This window comes from Manis pentadactyla, chromosome 4 (assembly GCF_030020395.1).
Source record: "Manis pentadactyla isolate mManPen7 chromosome 4, mManPen7.hap1, whole genome shotgun sequence".
In the NCBI taxonomy this organism is placed as follows: Eukaryota; Metazoa; Chordata; class Mammalia; order Pholidota; family Manidae; genus Manis; species Manis pentadactyla.
Genome location: NC_080022.1, coordinates 118215212 through 118234645, shown reverse-complemented (window position 1 = coordinate 118234645; position 19434 = coordinate 118215212). Strand labels below are relative to the sequence as shown.

The 19434-nt window shown below is 55.9% G+C and overlaps 1 protein-coding gene across 1 annotated transcript in view; it reads left to right on the top strand.

The window, feature by feature from the left end:
- The first annotated feature begins 11570 nt into the window (after nucleotides 1-11570).
- MAP2K3 (mitogen-activated protein kinase kinase 3) overlaps nucleotides 11571-19434 on the top strand; it is a 30073-nt gene continuing 22209 nt past the window's right edge. Inside the window, exon 1 of the mRNA XM_036888156.2 lies at nucleotides 11571-11998. Coding sequence (XP_036744051.2) covers nucleotides 11911-11998 — 88 coding nt within the window. The 5' untranslated portion in view covers nucleotides 11571-11910. The remainder of the gene's footprint in view (nucleotides 11999-19434) is intronic.

The following is a 19434-nucleotide window of genomic DNA, read 5'->3' as shown; positions in this document are numbered from 1 at the left end:
GCTGCCACTGGGGCCCAGGTGCCTCAGTGCCTTCCGCTGTTTATAGTGATCATCTATCAGAACCAACCAGCTGCCCAAGGCTGCTTGGCCGGCTGCTCGTTGGGGCAGGAGGCCCAGAGGAGGACTTGGCGATGGCCTCACCCTCCTTGCCCTGCCCACTGGACAGCCCATCCTCCCCACCTCCCGGTTCACACCCAGGGCTCCTGCGTGCCACGCGTGCACAGAGCCCCCCATTCAGGCCTCACCACAGCCTCCAGGGGCTGATTCCCATTTGCTAGATGGGGCAGCCACAAAGAGGCTACGTGCCCACCCACAGCCCTGCAGCCCAGGGGGGCGGGCCGAGGCAGCACCCCTGGCCCTCTGGCGCGACATCCCTGTCTGCTTGCGCCCCTGGCCCATGTGTGGCCGGGCTGAGCCGTGGACAACCAGGGTCAAACAGTGACTATTTACTAAGTGTGTCGCAGGTGCTGAGCACAGGGATCTGTGTGAGCTGTCTCATTTGAGGCAGGAGATGTTATTGTTCCATTTTATAGATGAGGACATTGAGGCTTAGACTGTGTGACTCACTTAATAAATTAGTGGCAGAGCAGGACTTGAACCCAGGTGCACCATCTCCTCAGCCTGAGTGCTTGACTGCTGGCCACACTGAGTCCCAGCCTCTGTCCCTTCTGTGGGGCCTTCCCCAACCTGTGTGGCCAGCAGTTCTGGGGCCAGGCTCAGCACACGGACATCCTCACGGACCATCATGGTACCTGGGGAGCCTGTGCCACCCTGTCTTGCCCACCACGCCTCTGCCCTTCTCTCTTCAAGCTCATTATCACTCCCTGTCTGCACTGTTATTTATGCCGGGTGTTTTGCAGACTAGCCCCCCAACCTCACCATCACCCATATTCCTTAAAATCTTCCCAGTGGAAACCGGCTGACTCAGACATGGTGCCAGGGCCCAGCCTGTGGAGGCCCATGTGGTAGGATTTGCCCCAGCCACCCCCCATTCTGGGCCTTTCTTCTTCAGATGGACTTACTCACACATGTGGGAAATGATGTTTGCAGAAGGCTGTACATTGTAAGTTCTAAAGACTGGAAGGCACCCAGGTGCCCATCATTAACGCCTCGTGTTTGGGGAGAGGCGTGGGGGCAGAGCTCTGCAGCTGCAGAGGAGATGGGGCTGCTCCCTGTGGGCCGAAGCAGAAGACACACAGGGCCGAAGGGGCACATCAGGCCCCAGTGAGACATGTGGGGTGGGGGGAGAGGGCACGCACTGCCTTGTCCCCGTGAAGGCGCAGAGGGCTGGCTGTAGGGATGGGAGGGGACAGTTTGCACTCTCCCACCTTGCCACATTTTGAAGCCGCCTCTGATTCCACACCTGAGGCATCCCACTCATGGTGTTGTTCTGAGTAACTTAGAGGGTGGTGACAGACCCCAACCTCCTCTAAATCTGGTTGCCCCCCTAGGTACTGGGAGGAGGTCCCACCCTCCCTTTGCATGTCTTTGGCTCACACTGGACGCCCTGAGGGAGGGGCCTCTGAGGTTTGTTCTGCAGGTGACCCAACAGGCCCAGCTCAACACCCTGGGAGGCTGCTGACTCTGCCCAGATCCTGGGGCCTCCTCCTGCCCCCAGGCCTCAAAGCCTGTGCTGAGCCAGGCACATGGAGGCATACCGGCACATGCTAATCCTCACCTTAATTCTTTATGAATACTACTAAAAACCCCACTTTCCAGAGGTAACAGGCTCAGAGCAGTTAAGAAATTCCATAACACCCCAGAGTCACACACCAGGGAACCAAAGAGCCAGAACTCAATCCTGGAGGTGCCTGGCTGCTCTTTGAGGGGCCCTGGCCCCTGGTGGCCTGTCTGCCGGAGAGGCATCTCGGCCTGGGGGTGCCTCTCTCCTGCCCTGGGTGAGGCTGAGGGCCCTAGGACGCATCAGGCCTGCGTCAGTGGGCTCCCATCCAGTGTGATGGTGGCTGGAGAGGGTTTTCTGGAGCCCAGAGGAGGGAGCAGTGATCCCACCTGCAGTAGCAGGGAAGGCTTTCTTGGAGGAGGAGGTGCTGGCGCTCAGCCTGGAAAGATGAGGTGGCTGTCAAACCTTTCAACTCAACACGTTCCCGCCAAGCTCACAGTCTTCTCTTTCTGCCCCAACTGCCCAACCCAGTTTTATCCTTATCAGCACTTTCCTTCTGAGGCAGGAGGAGGCTTCAAGCCTCCCCATTACCCTGGCTTCCTCCCTCCGCCTCCGCCTGCTTTCTGCCAGCCACCAAGACCTCTTACTCTTTCTCAGATCCCACCTCTACCTTCCATGCCCACTCCAGTCCCATCTGGACTTGTGCCAGTCTGCGCACAGGAGGAGAACATCCCTGCCAGGGCCCTGCCCGAAGAGATGTGCTGGCACGCTGGGGAGTGCAGGGTAGGTGGCGCTGCGAATAGTCACTGTCTGTGAGAAATTGCAGAAGGGGTGTGTAGAACAAAAAAAATGGCTGGAAGTTCTCCATCATTCCTCCCACTGTGAGACGGGGTCTATGTCTCCTCCTCTTAAAACTGGGTGGGCTGCTTTGACCAGTTTTAAGTTGACAGGAAGGCAGACTGACACTGTGTGACTTCAAACACTGCATCAGAAAGGGCCATGCAGCTTCTGACCAGTTCTCTTGGGATGCCTGCACTCAGCGCCTGCCGCCCATGCCCCAAGGAACCCCTAGGCACCTGCGGAGGCTGTGTGCAGGTGCTCACGTCCACAGACCCAGCTGGCCCCGCCCTGATGTGCTCCTGGCCTAGGTGCCGGACATGGAAGTGAAGAGCCTCCGGATGCATCCAGCAGAGGCCCTAAGGTGTCATGGGTCAGAGACAGGCCACCCCTGCTTTGTCCTGATCATAAAAGAGTGGTTTCACACTGAGTTTAGGGGGTTGTAACAGAGGAAAGAAGTGGGGATGTGGGGAGTTATAATTTTCCTCGTCTCTCATCATTATTTCTTTCTCAACACATGTCTGTTGGGACCTATATGGGTTTGGGGACTTCAGAGGCAATGCTGGTTGGAATTCAGTCCAGGGTTAAATCCTAGAGCCACTATTTACCCCTCCTTGTTAAATAATGGGACTGGATTAGAATCAGGGAACATTGGCTCTGACCCTCTGCCTCCCCAAACCACCATACAACCCAGCTCCTGACATCACTGGACTTTGAAGTTTTGGGGTCACTAGATGGTGTTAAGTCCCAGGAAGAGCTCACTTTGGGTAATCCAGGAAGGCTGCATGTAAGAGGTAGAACTGAAGTTGTAAAGAACAGAGATAAAAATAATAATTTTTTGTTTATGTTAAAATATTAGATTAACATTAATTATGTTAACTGACTTTATTAACATATTAAAATACTACATATTTAATATGTATTAAAAATAACACTGGTTCTTACAGAAATGTTTGACAGAAAGAGTGTAAAAAAGACAGGCACATTTCTTGTAACCTCCGTGCCTAGAAGTCACCTTGGCTGACCTGCTGGGGTTTCACCCACATTCCCACCATGCAATCTGGGCCAGGCTGCAACTTTCAGCAAGCTTTCCTGATGGCTCAGGCAACACAGAGACCAGCTGGCAGAAGGTCCCAGCAGGAGAAGAAGCCGCATTAGGGGCATGTGGCTCCGTGCCCTTCTTCCCTGTCCCTGCATAGCTCCCAGGGACAAGGTCATCCCAGCAGCTCCCCCTGGCATGGCCCCAGCTCTGTGTTCCTCACAGAACAACCTGGGGGGCATCTCTGAGTGTGCAAGTCTAACATCCTTCCAGCTGCTGCTTGGGTCTCTAATACCCAAGCACACACAATAGCCTCCAGGCCCAGGATGGTGGGAATCTATCCCTAGAAGGGCAAAGGAAGCTGCTTGTCTAAGTATGCTGGGGGCATCCTGACTGCTCGCCCAACAGGTGCTTCAATCAGTTTCAGTTGTGGGCACCGGAGGAGGAAATGAATTCCTGTAACTCTCCAAATGGCAGTTTCCCAAGGTCAGCTATTTGAACACCCTTCTCTCACTATACAAGGAATACCTGTGGTTTCCAGATTCATCCTGGAAGGCTGGGATGGCTGAGCCTTTGAGTCCAGTGCAGGCTGGGGTGGCAGCCAAGGTGGTCCATGAGGCCGAGCCCCGCCAGCACAGGCTGGAGGCAGTGCCCTCGCTGAGGCATGGTCGGCTGTGCACTCTGGCCGCAGCTGGTCTGGAGGAGCCTCTTCTGAGGAGACCTGCCTCTTTGCTGCTGGGAGGCAGAAATGCTAAAACTCGGCACTGTAAAACACCTCTGCTTGGAAGCGTTTGTCACAGTGTCCTGCGGAGCACCATCCTGGACAGATCTACAGCAGGCCTCTCAGAGTGGCCCTGGGCCCCGAGGTCGCCTTCCAGCCTGGGTGGGACTGGAGCCAGATGCTTCACTGTGGCCTCCCCTGCCCAGGCCTGTCGGGGCCTGGAGGGAGGGCACATGTGTCCCTTTCTGTCCAACCCACAGCAGACCCTTGCCCGGGTGCCTCCATGTCCCCTCTGTAGGGGCAGAACCGCCTCTCTCCAAGACTGGGAACACTGCCAGACCCTGGGGTCCTAGCCTGCCTAGTGCCACATCATCTGGCACAACTGTTCAGGCAGTGTGCCCTGGTATGTGCATGGAAACCCAGCTGAAGCGAGAAGGGCGGCCCTGGGCCGGCAGCAGCTGTGGTTGTCATCCACCGCATGGCCCTGGGGAGGAACTTGAGGTTTCTCCCCTGAGGGTGTGGCTGGCAGGCTGGAGAGTCCCCAGATGACTCAAGATTCTCTAAAAAGATTCCAGTTTTGGCTTCCATGACCTGGGCTGGCTGACCTCCTAACCTCATGTCCTTCTATTGCTTGCTTCCCCACTTCTTGTTATGCTATGCCAGACACATTGGCCTTTTTATTTTTCCTTAAAATGTTTCATTTTCATTTCTATGAAAGTGATGCATGTGCATCGCGTCCAACAGCACTCACTACAAGGCCTTTGAGAGCAGGAAGCCAGTGGGAACTGAGCACCTGCTGTGTAACCAAGCTTGCTGTGGGCCTGCGGGTGGAGCAGTGACCCCCAACAGACCAAGTCCCTGCCTGCGCATGGCCGATACTCTAGTGTGCCTCCAATGGCCACCTTCCTTATTTCTTAATCACATGCTTATATTGTATTTCTCCTTTCTTTCTCAATTTTAGACAGTATCTGATGGCTTCCTAGTATGGAAGGCGAGCACTAAGTTCTCTTACACACGGATTACTGTCCTCCCACAAGCACCCAATCTTACCACATCACAGTTTTGGGCTACATCAGTATTTGGGGTTTACAATATTGTAATTATGTAAATATTGTTCTCAGCTAAGCTGTGCAGTACTTTACAACTACAGTTTCTATTTTGTGTTATTTGTTTTTCCAGGAGTTAATAATTGCCTTATTTTCTTCTTTCATCAAGCTGGGTACTCAGGGATTCTCTGAAGATGGAGACTCATGACTTTTGGCTCTGGAACATTGGAAGTCTTAGCTGCAACTTTTACACATCCTCACCTCCTTTTGTGTCCATCCCCACCTGCCCTCCCCCTCCAGGGGGCTGGTGCCCCCCAGGCTGAGTGTCTCCAGGGGGCTGGCAGTCAGCAGGCTGGCCTCAGATTGGCTCCTTCCCCTTGCAGACTTTGATTTTTACCATCTTTACTCTGCTAACTTGGTTACCATTTGTCTCCTCATTTTCTAGCCTTGAAAATTTTGTGTATTCCTCTTGTCCCTGTCATTGGCTTTCTTCTCTCTGGACCTGTGAATTTGTGCCTAGAAGACTGTCATTTTCAGTGAGGTTTCGGAGAGAAGGGAAAAAAATATCCCTGTTCAGTTCATGGTTAACTATAAGTCCTTCTCACCTCCTCTCTCTGAGGTGATGTACCATGTACCATGGACTATTTTAAGTCAGTCCCTATGCCCAGTTTCACATGGCTCTTTTTGTTACCCAAATCTGAGCTCAGAAGACACCATCCCCAGGAAGGCCTCCTTGACCACTCCTAAAGGAGCCTCCCCAGTGCTTCTCTGCCACATCACTCTGCTTTACTTCTGTTCATAGCTCTTATCACTATTCAAAATTATGTTAGATATTGACTTTCATTGATATATTTGCCTTCTTTCTCAACCTGCCCCAGAAGATTTGCTTCACAAATGCAGGGACCTTGTAAGTCTTGTTCTTTGCTGTGTCATCAGTACCTAACACAGTGTCAGGCCAAAGTAGATACTCAGAAAATATATGTTGAATGAATGAATGAATTTGAGCTTAAGATTTCCAAGAGACAAACTTCAGCATAACTTAAGGCAAAAGCTGGTAATAGTCAGAATTTCCCAGGAATAGAAGACATCACAGGATGTCTGGGGAGGGCTGAAAGGGGACAGGGCATTGATGGGAGTGGATGCCATGTCCTCCAAGGCCTGGCTCTGATGAGTAGTTGGCTCCATGTCATTCATTTACTTCCTTGGGGAGCCAGAACTTCCCTCAGATTTGCAGGCAGATACTGAGATGTGTCCAGGCCCTGGAGTCAGCTCGGTTTGGATGCAGTTTGCTTCTCTTCTTCCTGGTCATGTGGGGCAAGTTGCTTGTCTCTGTACTTCTGCCCTGTTCCATGGTGATAACAATTTTGAGGTCCTTGATTCTAAATACCAAGCATGAGTCTTCTAGTAAAATGCCTGATATGTAGTAAGTTTTGGGGATGGTCTGGGTTAAAAGCCTGGTTTCATCCTTTCCGGCAGTGGGACCTGGGAAGATGCTGAAACACTTGGGCCTCAATTTCCTTGTCTGTGGGATGAAGTTCTAACCATACTGGGCTCATATGGTCAGGTTAAGTCGCAGGCATGGAGAGAACAGATATCAGTCAATACCTGTCCTGTCTCCTGGGCAGGAAGTGCCATTTTGAGGACCCAGGGACAGACAGGTTCCAGACTAGGGCTCCTGGGATGCCCAGAGCCTCTGAGTGCCTAGACAGGTTTCTGGGGCAGCCTCAGAGTTTCTGTACATTCCTGCAGGGTATTGGACTGGACAGACCCTAGGGCTCTGTCAGAAGCAAAGAGCTTGGCATCTTTCCAGAAAGCAGTGGAGGGAGCTCAAGGATGACTTATTTTGCTCAAAAGGGCACTGAAAATCATTTTAGCAGAAGCTTGGGCAGGAAAAGGTGGGGAAATCTGTGTCTCCATCTAACAGTTCTTGTGAAAGCTCTGGCCTGACCAGCGACCTTTGGCAGCTCTCTCAGCCTCAGGTTTCTCCTCTAGTAGATGGAGATGGTGATAATAGTAGGCATCTTCCTGGGATATTGTGAGCCTTCCTGCATCCCATCAGTTTACTGAGCACCTGCTGTGTTTTGTGAACATGGCAGCGGCCAAAGCAGTCATTGTCCTCATGCCTCTTGCATCATAATGAGTCTACGAGATGATGTGCTTTGAGAGATTAGCACATAGTAGGTACTCTAAAAATGGCACTTGCAGTTTTGCTAGTGGGGTCATCTAGTTTGTATGAATTCATCCTTTGATACTCAAGAGTGGTGACAGTTTACATAAAGGAACTTCGCCCTCCCCTTGATTTTCTCCTTTGCACTCAGCAATTTCAGAGCCCAACCCTGTGGAAGAGGGGTCCTCCTGCCTACAAGCTCCTGCAGCAGAGTACCGTATCCTGCTGGCCTCTGGCAGGGCAGAAAGGGGCCAGCCCAGTCCTTGCTCTGCAGGAGCTTGAGCTTGATGGCAGGGCAAACGTGGATGTGGCCACTGGTAGAGCAAAGTCCTTGATGTCGCTGGGGTGCAGTCCTCCCCTCCTGGTTTCGGATTGGGCTTTGAAGGAGGATAGGAATGAGAAGGCAGGGGAAGGGCATTTCTGGCTGAGGGAACAGCCTTTGCAAAGAAAGATTCAGGGAGGAAAGCTTGGGTTGGGAGTAGCTGGACTAGGGAGATGTCTGGGAAAGTTTCCCACGTATGGAGACTTGACAGGGTTTGGAGTGTGTTTTGGGAGGCTCTCTCTGGCTGTAATGCCGAGGAACTGGGGGCAGGAACCGTTGGAGAGGAGTAGGAGAAGCAGAGAGTGTGGCTTATGCTGCCTGCTCAGCACTCCAAAGTGACCCTCTCCTGTTCAGCCGCCATGCCACGACAGGTCACCAGAGGGCACTGTTAGCCAGCAGACTCCAAGGCTGCTGGGGGAGTCGGCAGTGTGTGGGCACAGTGCCATGGGGACTGAGCCTGAGAGCCTGCCTGCCTGCGCCTGTGTGGACACCCACACACTGTATGCTCATCTGGGGTGTGCGGACTTTCACAGGTGTGAAGGGGGGCCATGGGGTTCTGACTGAGAATGAGCATGTGCAGTGGGTGCCGATAGGTGAGAACAGGGGCCCCTCATTTCCCACTGCTCCAGCTGCACTGTTATTCCCCAGCAAGCCATTCCCCTGAGGCATTTGCACATGCTGTTCCCTCTGCCTGCCATGCTCTCCCCCAGATGTCTTCATGACGCCTCCCTCCCCTCTCTCTACTTACATGCTATTCTCCAGTGAGGCTTTTCCTGACTCCCTCTTTAAAATGATGAGTCCACAACCTGACACATTCCTTGTCCCCCTCCCTCCTTTTACCTGTGGCGTTTATTCTCTGTCAGACTATAATCTCACTATAATCTCAAAATAGGCATTTTGCTTTTCATACCATCACCTCCCTGAGGGTGGGGAATTGTGTCTGTCTTATTCAGTGTTGTGCCCTCAGTTCTAGGCACACAGCAAGTGCTCAAGAAATAGTTGCTGAATGAATGAATGACATTCCCCAATCCTGGGTTCAGACCATCCTCTCTTCCCAACCCTCTATCCCCCCAGGTCCTGCCCACCTTGGTTCACACCCACACCCCTTTCCACCCTGTGCTCAGTTTCCCTGGGTCTACAGAGGCGAGTGTTTGGAACTTTTCTTCTAGGAGACAGGTGGGAGGTGGCCTGCTATGACCCTGTGAAATGCGCTTTCTCATTTCTGAGTGATTGTGGAGTTCCCTAGCCTCACTGTGCTACTTAGAGGCAGGGGGAGGTCAACAGCTGCTGCTGTAACCCGCCTGGAAGAGAAAAAGAGGCTCCTGGGTGCTGCTCCATCCACCAGCAGCCCAGTGCTCTGCATTGCAGTCTGGCCCTCAGGCATGGTCCCTTTCCCTCCTCCAACCCTTTCCAGAGAGGCTCTTCTTTCTTCTCTGCCTGATAGGCTTCTGTTGGTCTTTAAAGGTGCAATCTCAAAGTCATCCCCTCTGAGAAGCGTTCTCTGACCTCACCCAGGTAGAGTCTGGCACCTTCCTGGGACTCTTGCTCATGCATCTATTTATAGCACCCCACATGGAATTTTATGATTCCTGGGCTGTCTGTCAGGCTCCCTGACTAACCATCAACTCCTCCAACTGGAAGACCTTGTCTGAGTCATATGGGTGCCTCAGAGGCCAGCATGGGACTAGAGTTGCTTCATCAATGTCTGTGGCATGCTTTCCATCCTTCCTTTGTTCATTCCTCAAATATTTATTAGGTACCTACTATGTGCCAGGCCCTGGGCTGTGCATCAGGAATGCAGCAGGAATGAGTTGGCATGATTCTTGCCCAGGAGGGCTGGCAGTCCAGAGGGAGAGCTGGATTAAAAACAGAGTGAACAGAAGTGGCATCGGCATTGTGCAGAGAATTTAAAATGATTTGGGGGCATGACAGGGAAGACCCCTTACAGGAGTTCATTTAAGAGCAGCCCTGGAGGATAGAGGGGAACAAGCCCCAGGAATCACGGTGTGGGGGGAGAGATGTTGGAGGCAGAGGAAAGAGCAAACGTGAAGGCCCTGAGGCAAGACCAGGATTGGTATGTTCTGGGGGCAACACTGAGACCCTTGAACATAGCAGGGAGCAGAAAGGGCAAGGGGCAGAGTGGAAGGAGCAGAACTCCCAGTGGTCGACAGGAGCCTGAACCTAGAAGACCCACTGGACCAGGCTTGTGGTCCTGGTATGGAGGTGGCTGCTGCGGGACACCCATTTCACAGACAGACAGGCAGCAGGACCTGAGATGAAACCACTAGGCACATTTAGGACGTAGCACTCTGGGCCACTCCTGACACCCAGGAGAGGGAAGGCCGGGATGGCCCTCTGTAGGAAGTGCCTCACAGTGTGTTTACAGACATTTCCTGGGCACCTGGTGAGTGCCAGGCCCCACATCAGGCACTTGCATACCTGAACTCGTGAACTGATTTCAGAGAGGCCTCATTGTCCCCATGGGACAGGTAAGTAAATTGAGGTGTGGGGAGCTGCTTGGTGACTTCTAGTAACCGGCTGACCTGGCATTGGAACTCATACCTGCCGGAGTCCATAGATCATGACTTTCCGCCCACTGCCTAGAAAGGATGAGCAAGAGATGCAGGAAGAGAAGAATGATTACCACAAGGTCTCTCTCCCCACTTCTCTCTGGTCCTCCCCATCACTGTATGGGTGGGACCCTATGGGGATCACCCCGTTTTATGAATGGGCAAGCAGAGGTCAGTCCCCTGCTTCCAGCCTTCCAGCAGGTGGTGGAATCTGCTTCCTTCAGGGGAGGTCCCTGGCAGTCCACACATTCATGCCTGCCCTGAGGCAAGGGGCTGACCCCTGACTTTTGCAGGGAGCTTCTAGCCCTCACCAGCCTCTGGCTTTGCATTTGAGTCATCTGATCCCAGCACCAGATTGGTTAGTGGTTCCTGAGACCCCACGTGGGAGCAGAAGGGAGGATTGGCCATTATACAGAGGAGCATACCGAGGCCCCAAGAGCATAGGAGGAGAGGATCAAAGGGCCACTAGTGAGCCAGGATGAGATCCCGGTCAAGGCTTGTGAATGGAGTAAAATGCATTGAAATGCCATCTTACTCCCTCGGAGACTCAGCTTTCCCGTGTGTAGAACGCAGTGTGGTAGTGACAGCCGTTGAGGCTGCATTTACTGACTTCTCGCTAGGTGCTGCCAAGTTCATCACTGTAGCCCATCCGTTGCACAGCGCCTGACACTTGGCCGGCGCGCGGTGACTGCCGAAGCTGGGAATGAATGGGCGGACGGAGCGTTGCGCTAAACCCTTTCCAACATTCAGTCAACAAACGGAGCATCCGCTAAAGCCGCAAAGCCGGGTCGGTTCTCACCGCACCAGGAGGCGGGCTGTTACGGTCTCTCACAGAGGCGGAAAGCGACTCTAGGGAGTTACCTGACTTGCCCAAGGTCAACCCCCGCTAGAAAGCAGCCGAACCGGGACCTGAACCCAGGTCTCACCGGGGGGCGCACTTTTAACACCTCCACAGCACCACGCCTTCCAGCTTCTTGAGGCCCCGGCGGGGCCGCCCAGGGAAAAATCGGGGTTTTTCCAGATTACGCACACAGGGCGGGGCCACAAAAAGCGCCCCCGAGGGCCGCCGCGGGGCGGGCACTGTCGGGACGGGGGCGGGGCCTCACCCCCGAAGGGCGCAAGGCGGGTCGCCTGCCCTGGGGTGGGCGGGGCTTGCGGATTGACAGAGGTGGGAGGCACCGGCCGAAGCCTAGGAGGGGGCGGAGCGTGACCGGGCCGGGTTTCCCGGGTGGCTGGCGGGCTTGACAGACAGTTGTGGGGGGTCGGCTCTGGGCCCTCAGGGGGCGAGGCCTGTGCTTGACCGGCAGGGCCGGGCCCGCGTTTGATAGGCAGGGGCCGGGCCCTGGAGACGGGCGGGCCAATCGGTGCGCGGGGGCGGGGCCTGCGTCAGCGCCTTCGGGCAGGGACTGCAAGACACTGCCCAGTCTGGCTACGCTGCTGTCTGTCGCTGGCCCCTCGGTCGCCGACCCGTCCTCGCCGCAGCCACCTCTATTCTGCCGCCGCCTCTTCTTCGCTGTTGCTCCTGGCCCGTCTGCCCGCAGCCATGATCGCGCTCCGCCCTGGTCGAGCCCGCCGCCCTCTAGATTAATGTTAGTCCCCGCCGCCGTCCGCGGAGCCGCCTGCACCATGGAGTCGCCCGCCTCTAGCCAGCCCGCCAGTTTGCCCCAGTCCAAAGGTAGGAGCGCGCGGCCGGGACAGCGGCTTGACCCTCGCGCCCAGTTCGTGCCCGGGCTGCGAACCCCGACCTCGGTGTGATCTCACCCGTGCCCGTCCCGTATCCAGGCAGCACCCCGGCCCAGAACCCTTCCCTTTTCGGGCTCCGGTCCCACTCTGGTACCTCACCTGGACCCCCACTTTAGGCCTTGGGACTGCACCCAGGCCGGAACTCAGGATAGGATCTCCTTCTGGTTACCCCGCTCCAGGTCAGGCCAGGAACCTCACTCTGAGCTCCTCATCAGGCCTTAGCTGCACCCTGGACAGGGACTCTCCCAGTCTGGGGCCATCAGCTGGACCCAGATGGAATTCGCTGTGGTCCTGCCCCCGGGCCCCCTTCCACTCCCAGGTCCCAGGGCTGCATCCAGGCTGGGATTTAGCTGACTTTCCGTCCAGGCCTCTGCAGCGCTCCCGTGCTGCGGAGCTCACGGTGGCGCCAGCCCCCTCCCTTGTGGGTGCCCCGGTTGCCCTGCAGCTCAGAACTCTGTCCTCCTCTCCTCCAGCTCTCTCCGTCCTTTGTAGGCCCCACATTGCCCCTTCCGTAGCCGGCCTGCACCCTTTTCTGCAGCCCTGTCCCTGGGAAACCTCTCCAGGCCTCCTGCCCCGCCCTGATGCCCAACCCCCACTCTCCATAGGCTCCTCCCTGTCCTGACTGGCAAGCTTCTCTCTGCACTTGGGGAGCTCACCCCTTCGTGTGTCCCAGTGTCTCCAGGGTCGATTGCTACCAGGCCTGTGTCTGCTGCCCATGGGTCCTGGGCCAGCGCCAAGCCAGGGTTCTGGCTATGTAATGGGCTTGCTCTTGTCTTCTCCAAGTAGCTGGCCTTCCTGGAAATGTTTGTGAGGTGGCGGATGCGGGGGCAGGGATTTGTCATGCAGTGGAGAGGACGAGGCTTGGAGTGTGAAAGGGGGATTTTGTTTGCAGGAAGAGGAAAGGATGTTTTTGGCATGTAAGAGTCTCAGCAGGCTGGGTTGTGTGAGCAGTTTCCAAACCGGACATAGCTGTAATGAATGGGCTGCCTCACCCGCAGCAGGAGTGTCTCTGGGCCTTAGTTTCCTTATCTGTAAATGGGAGTAATCACACCTGCCTTCTGTGGGCTTCAGGAGTATGATGGGAGATAGTGAAAACTAAGGAGTTTTAAGCAAGTGTGGGTGATGAGATAAAGGGCTCAGCGTGGAGCCTGGCGCATGGTAGGTGCTTAGGGAACAGTTGTCCTGGCGTTTTGTTATTGTTTCCACTTTTCTTGCTGGAGAGGCGTCAGCCCTGGGGGCTCAAGGCCTGTGGTTGGGTTGCAGCTGCAGAGTGAGGAGGAAAAAGGTAACAGCTGGCACGTAGTGGGGCCCTCCTCAGGGGTTGTCCCTCCCTCTTCTCTGGAGGGTCCCATGGAAGGGCATCTGAGGTCCTGGGGAGGGTGTGGGTCCTTCCCTGCACCCGATGCTGAAGGCTGCGGTGGCTGTGAGCCAGAGCCCAGCCGTCGGAGTGGGCAGTGTAATCATGTTTTACGTAAGTGGGAGGCCGGATCCCTGACCATTGCCCAACCACTGTGAGTAACTCAGGAGACACTTGAGGGGGGAGGTGGCTGGGGAGGGACTTGGACTGCACAGACCTCGTGGAGCTTGGGAACCGGGAAATCATAAGTGCCTTTACTCTGGAGAACCAGGAAATCAGACCCTTCTCTTTTCCAGCTCGGAGTCTAGGCCTGGCTTGGTCCATGCTGTGGGACTTAGGGCAGGTCTCTCTCCACCTCTCTGGGCCACAGCGTTTCGTGGTTGGAAGCACCTTTTTGAAGGCCCTTTCAGCTCTTTGGGGAAGGAAATGCTTCATCAAAGTAAAAGTTACAGTTGCAGGGTTGTGAAGGGAGAGAAGTCATGGGTGTGAAGGGAGGCACTGCTTGATCCTCATGTGCTGTGTGACTTGAGTCCTGGCATTGGTCTCTCTGAGCCTCTCTGCAGAGAGAGAACCAGGATGAATTTCTAGGTTGTCCAGGTAACAGATAATGTTGGGTGGGTTGGATGGAGGTTTAGGGGCCTCCAACAAGGCCCAGGGACCCCACCAAGCTCTTGGGGCTCTGTGGAAGGATGCAGTGGGGGATCCACAGTGCCCCATCACCAAAAATCTCAAGAGCTCCCCTTGATCAAGCTTGTTTCCATGTGCCATGCACTCTCCCATTTTCTTCCCAACCCCGTTTACAGGTGAGGAAACAAGATCAGAGGCATTCAGTGCTTTGCCTGAGGTCACACAGCTGCGGCAGATGCAGCTAGGGTTCCCCCCAGGACTGTGTGGCTCCATCTATCTTCCCAGTGCTCCTCTGGGACCCAGCCCCATGCTGGATGCTTGAGATGAGCTGGTGGGACCCTGAGCCCCCGCCTGGTGATGGGACAGCCACTCCGGTAGGTGCCAGCTCCAGCCGTGTGCAGGCTGAGCACTGCTGGAGCGTGACTGGGCCGGGCTTCCCAGGTGGCAGGTGGGCGTGACAGCCGGGGCAAGGCTGCCTGTGCGCATACCTTCTGCGCTTGGCCACTTCACACTCACTGCAGTCCAACCCACTTGACAGGTGACAAAACCGAGGTCAGTATGGGGAGTACCTGGACCAAGTCCACAGAGCTGTGCCCTCCCCATCCTGGGCACAGGGCCCCCAGTGTCGTGCTCTTCTCTACCTTCTCTCAAGAATTGAAACAGAGCAGGGTGTGGTTGGCACTGGCCCTTAAGGAAGCCTGACCTTGGAGTTCCTGCCTTGCAGCAGGTGCCCTTGTCTGTCCTCCATGCCACAGGCCTGGGGAATTTTCCACAAGTGCAGGAGGCTCCAGGCCCCACAGCCCTGCTGGCTTTCACTGGCTTCCTTGCCCACATGCTGGGGTCAGAGGCCGAGGGCATCTGGCACCGGGGCCAGCGGGTGGGACCACATTTGGTTGACATGGCCCAGGGCTGCTACTTCAAGCCACATTTTTCCTTGGGGTGCCACATGCATGCCGTCATGGCCCCTGCCCATGTGGCACTCACAGTGAATCGTCACATGGCTCCCAGAGGCCTGATGGGGGCGCCAAGGCTGCAGGGAGCATTGTGGGAGTCCTGGCCCTGCCTGCTGCGGCTGCTGCCCACCCCCTTCACCCTGAGGCCTGTCCCATCCCAGCTGTTGGAGAGACTGGATGGTGGCACCTTGGGGACTTCCCCCACCCCTGGTGTGACGCACAGGAAACTATCAGCCAGTCTGTGGTGCGGGGCCTGAAGGGAGCAAAGATCTCAGTTGTCCGTGTGGGGAGAGGGCTGGGGCAGCAGGAGGCTTCCGGTGGGTGAGTCAGCGGGCACTGGGCGCTGACTCACCCGCTGGGCATGCCAGCCAGCTGGCTGCTGCTTAAAGGGGCAACGCCTGCCGGCTGGTGGGTGGGACGGGGACTTTAAGCCCTGGCCACGCAGGTCGGCGTCTAGCCCTGAGCTGGGCACCGAAGGGGGCCCCCTTCCTGGACCTCAGACTGGCTGGGACTCCCAGGCAGGCCCTCCCGGCCCTGCGCCTGCCCCGCCCAGGAACTTCCTGTTGTAGGCTAGGGCCTGCTTCCCCTTGGTCACACCGCAGGAGCCTGAGGTGGCGGCTGTTCGCTGCCCTGGCCCCCGGGCTCCTCCGGCTCAGATGTGCTGCTGGGACCCTGATGGGCTGGGGAGGCTGAGGGTCATAGGAGGTGTGGGGTAGGCCTGAGCTCCTGGAGGTGACGGTGACTGCGTCAAACCCCAGCGCAGCCCCTCTTACTGTGGGACGTTGGACAAGCCACATCTGGGACATTCACTGGGCTTTGTAAATGATGTCAGTCTTTTGGACCTGGCCCAGCTCTCAGATGAGAGGCCTTGATTTCCTCACCTGCAGGATGGGAAAGGGGACCCCACCTGCCTGTCTTCCTGGCAGCCACAAGGATGCATGTGGACAACCTCATTACCCTCTTGCTAAGTGGCAGGTACTGGGCACAGCAAGACTGCTCTCGGCCCAAAGAGAACCTTGGCAGGACAGGAGTGGGTGCAGAGCCCAGGCGCTGGGTGGGCAGGCCTGCATTCGGATTCTGACTTGCCCCACTGCTTTCTGACTTCCTCACATGCCTTCTCTGACCAGTCTTCTCTTGTCACCTAGGAGTAAACACCCTTCCCTTGCAGGGTGGGGCCAGAGACTGGAGGTAGTGTTTATCAAATGAATGTTACCTGTTATTGTTTTCTTATTGTTATGGTTATAGCAGCTGTCCACTGGTGGATGAATGAACAGGACCAGGACCCCTGATGATGGCCTCATACCCTGTGACATGGGGACTCTCTGACTGCAGGGTCCCGTTATGCTAGCCAGAATGTACCAGACTCTTTCCCTACTGATCCCCAAGCTGGAGCCAGGGGCTCCCATTGCCCCTTGGACCTTCTTGTGGAGAGCCTGTGGGGCCTGGAGAGACTGGTGCCTGCGTCTTTCTGTAGGTCTGCCTACCCTGAAGCTTGGGAGGAGTGGGGAGCTTGGGGTAGGGAATAAGGAGGTTGAGACCCTCAGTTGGTAGAACTGCATCAGTGCCAGGCAGTGTGCTGGCTGCAGAGATACTGAGTGACTGAGGGGCACCCCAACTCTCAAAGAGCTCTGCCTGGGGAGCAGAGGTGGCCTTGGGAGCAGTGGTTTTGAGAGCCCAGATCCAAGGTCCAGGTGGCAGGGCTGAGTGGAGGGGGAGCGGCCAGCATGCAGGGCTTGGCTGGGCACGGGGCCCTGGTGGCCATGGGGGCACTGTCAGAGGCTCAGGAAGAGGGCTTTGTGTCACTGTTGGGTCCCAGAGGAAGAATGCTGGGGAACAGCTCAGGGGATGTCACACAGAGGGCTCCATCACCGCTGAAGGGGGTGATGAGGCAGGCCTGTCCTGAGCTCAGCTCCTGATGCTGGGCCTGCAGCCCCCAGGGGCTGTCCACACCTCCCCTTGACCATGCCTTTTGGCATTGCTCACGGAAGTCAGGCCTGCTCACCCAGTTGCCTCTGTAGGCGCCTTCTCTGTAGGTAACATTCATTTGATAATTCTCCAGCAGTGGCCATGGAAGCCCCCAGAAGCTGTGTGCACAGGGCATGAAGAAACAAGGCTGGGCAACAGCAGCTTGGGAGGCCCCTCTAGCTCACAGATACCAGGCCTGGGCCTGCATCTGCCTCTGCGGAGGGGCACCAGGCTCACCCTGCAGAAGCTTCCTTCCCCTTCCCCCAAAGCCCTGGCTCATGTCACCCTCCCCCCCAACTCCCCTGAGGGTCCCTCTATGGGGTGTCATGGCTGAGCTGGCATTCCAGGCCCACCTTCCTTGAGAGGCCGTGTTCAGCTGTGCTCTCCCAGCCTGGGCCCTGCCCAGGTGGCGCTGCAGCCGCCCTCCTGCTGTGTCTGGGCCAGACCTGTGCCCCGCTGTGCTGATGCCTCCTGGCTGAGCCCCACCCCACAGGGGAGCCTTCCATTCCTTTTTTAAAATTGTAAACATGTCACAGATACCAGAGGATATATAGAATTTTCCTCTATAATTTAAAGAATAAAAACAAAACGATTCTGTGTACCCAACACCCAGCTAAAGAAACTGAACATTATTGTGCCCCCAAAGATCCCCTGGAACTGCATCTCCCTAGCGACTGTTCTGGTTTTCAAACTCACCCTTTGTCATTTCTTAAATTGAGCTCTAACACATGTGGTATACATCAGGTCACTGCCCTGCAGAATCTCTGGGCCAGCACCCACTGTGTGGTCCAGGGGACCTGCCTCAGAGAGAAGCTAGAGCCTTCTGCCTGAGATCATGAACTGCGTGGCCTCAGTTTCTTCATCTGCACCATGGGGATTATGCTGGAACCTGAACTGCAGAGTTGTTATGAGATACAGCATGTTAACTCATGGAAGTGCCAAATACAGAGTTAGTGTATATGAGTGTTTGTAGCTGTTACTGTTGCTTTAAGTGAATCTCAAGTTCCAAACTGTGCAGTGCTCAACTGTGCAGCTGTACTGACATTTGCTATGGCATGGTAATGTCGCCAGCTTTGAAGGTGTGTCCTAAAAGGTGGCATGAGCCAGTGGGTCTGAGGTGGCGAGGAATGCCTTGGATGTCTGTGGAGCTGTTTGGGCATAACCTGGATGTAAATGGAGAGCCGAGAACCCTTGCTGTGCACCTGTAAATAGGTGTGTTGTTGATGTTTGTGGTCAGTGGCCACTGAGGCTCACAGTGGAGGCCTGCCCGAGACTATTCTGGGTGTGTGGGCCAGAGAGTGTTCCCTGCCCTCTTTGTCCTCTTCTTGGCCTGCTGGTGTACCCTGTGCTTGCCAGCTGCTGGTCACAGCTTGCCCCTCCAGGGCGCAGCAGCCAGACCCCAGGACCCTTGCTGGGTGAGCCCACAGGGACTTGCAGGCGGCCGGGTCTGGTTCTAGGCACAGCCTCTTTGTGAGCCTGTGGGCCCAGGTGCTGTCATCTGAATGAAGGGAGTGGAAACACCTGCCTCTCAGGCTACTGCTGAGGGTGAGAAGGAGGGGCCCTGTGGGGCCCAGGCACACTGTGGAGGCCGGCCGGGGCTGAGTGTACCCGAGCTGTGTATTAGCGCTTCTACTGCAGAGAATGCCTCTTCGGGTGTTTCCCCAGATTGACCCTGTGTTTTGTGAGATTTGTAGTATTGTGTTCAGATACCAGCGATGATGAGGGCAAGGAAGGCGTTTGCTAAGGAAGGCGCTTCAGCTGTTTGCACTGCAGGAGCACAGGGCCCGTCAAGTGCTCCTGGGTGGCCTGGATGGCCTTACAGGTGCCCAGTGGAGAGCCGTGGGAACTCAGCCCACGAGGCCAAGTATGAGGAGAGCCCTGTTTCCCTGGGGCTCTGGAAACTTAGGGAACATCCCCCAGTCCTAGCCTCTTGAAGGCTGGAACTTGGCTCCACAGCTGGGAGGACCACCCTGCCCTCTGGAGACCCACCTTGGTGACTGGGGCCTTTGGGACAAGGCCAGAGTGGCCACTGATCAGGCTGGGCATTCGATGTGCACTCTCTGATCTAGTTGTCATGGCCCCCCAGCAACACGGGTGTACACGTAGCCATCACCGAGATTTACAGGTGAGGACATGGGCCCGAGTGGGTGACGGCCTGCCCAGGGTTGCCCGGGTCTGTCCTGGGAGCTTGGCTTTGTCTTCACAGCCTCTGACCGGTGCCCCACCTCTCCTGGAACTCAAGGCCATTGCATTCCCCAGAACATCAGGGGAAGCTGAGGCTCAGTGGGGCAGGGGCTTGCCACAGTCACACAGGTCTCCTGGTGCCAAAGCCTGTCCTCCCCTACTTGGCGTCTGCAGAGTGGCTTGGGGCACTTTTGCCTGCAGCAGAAGTGTGGGGAGCCAGGAGCCAGAGGCCCCAGGAAAGGAGCTCTGGGCCCAGGCATGTCCAAGCCCAGCTGTGCCACC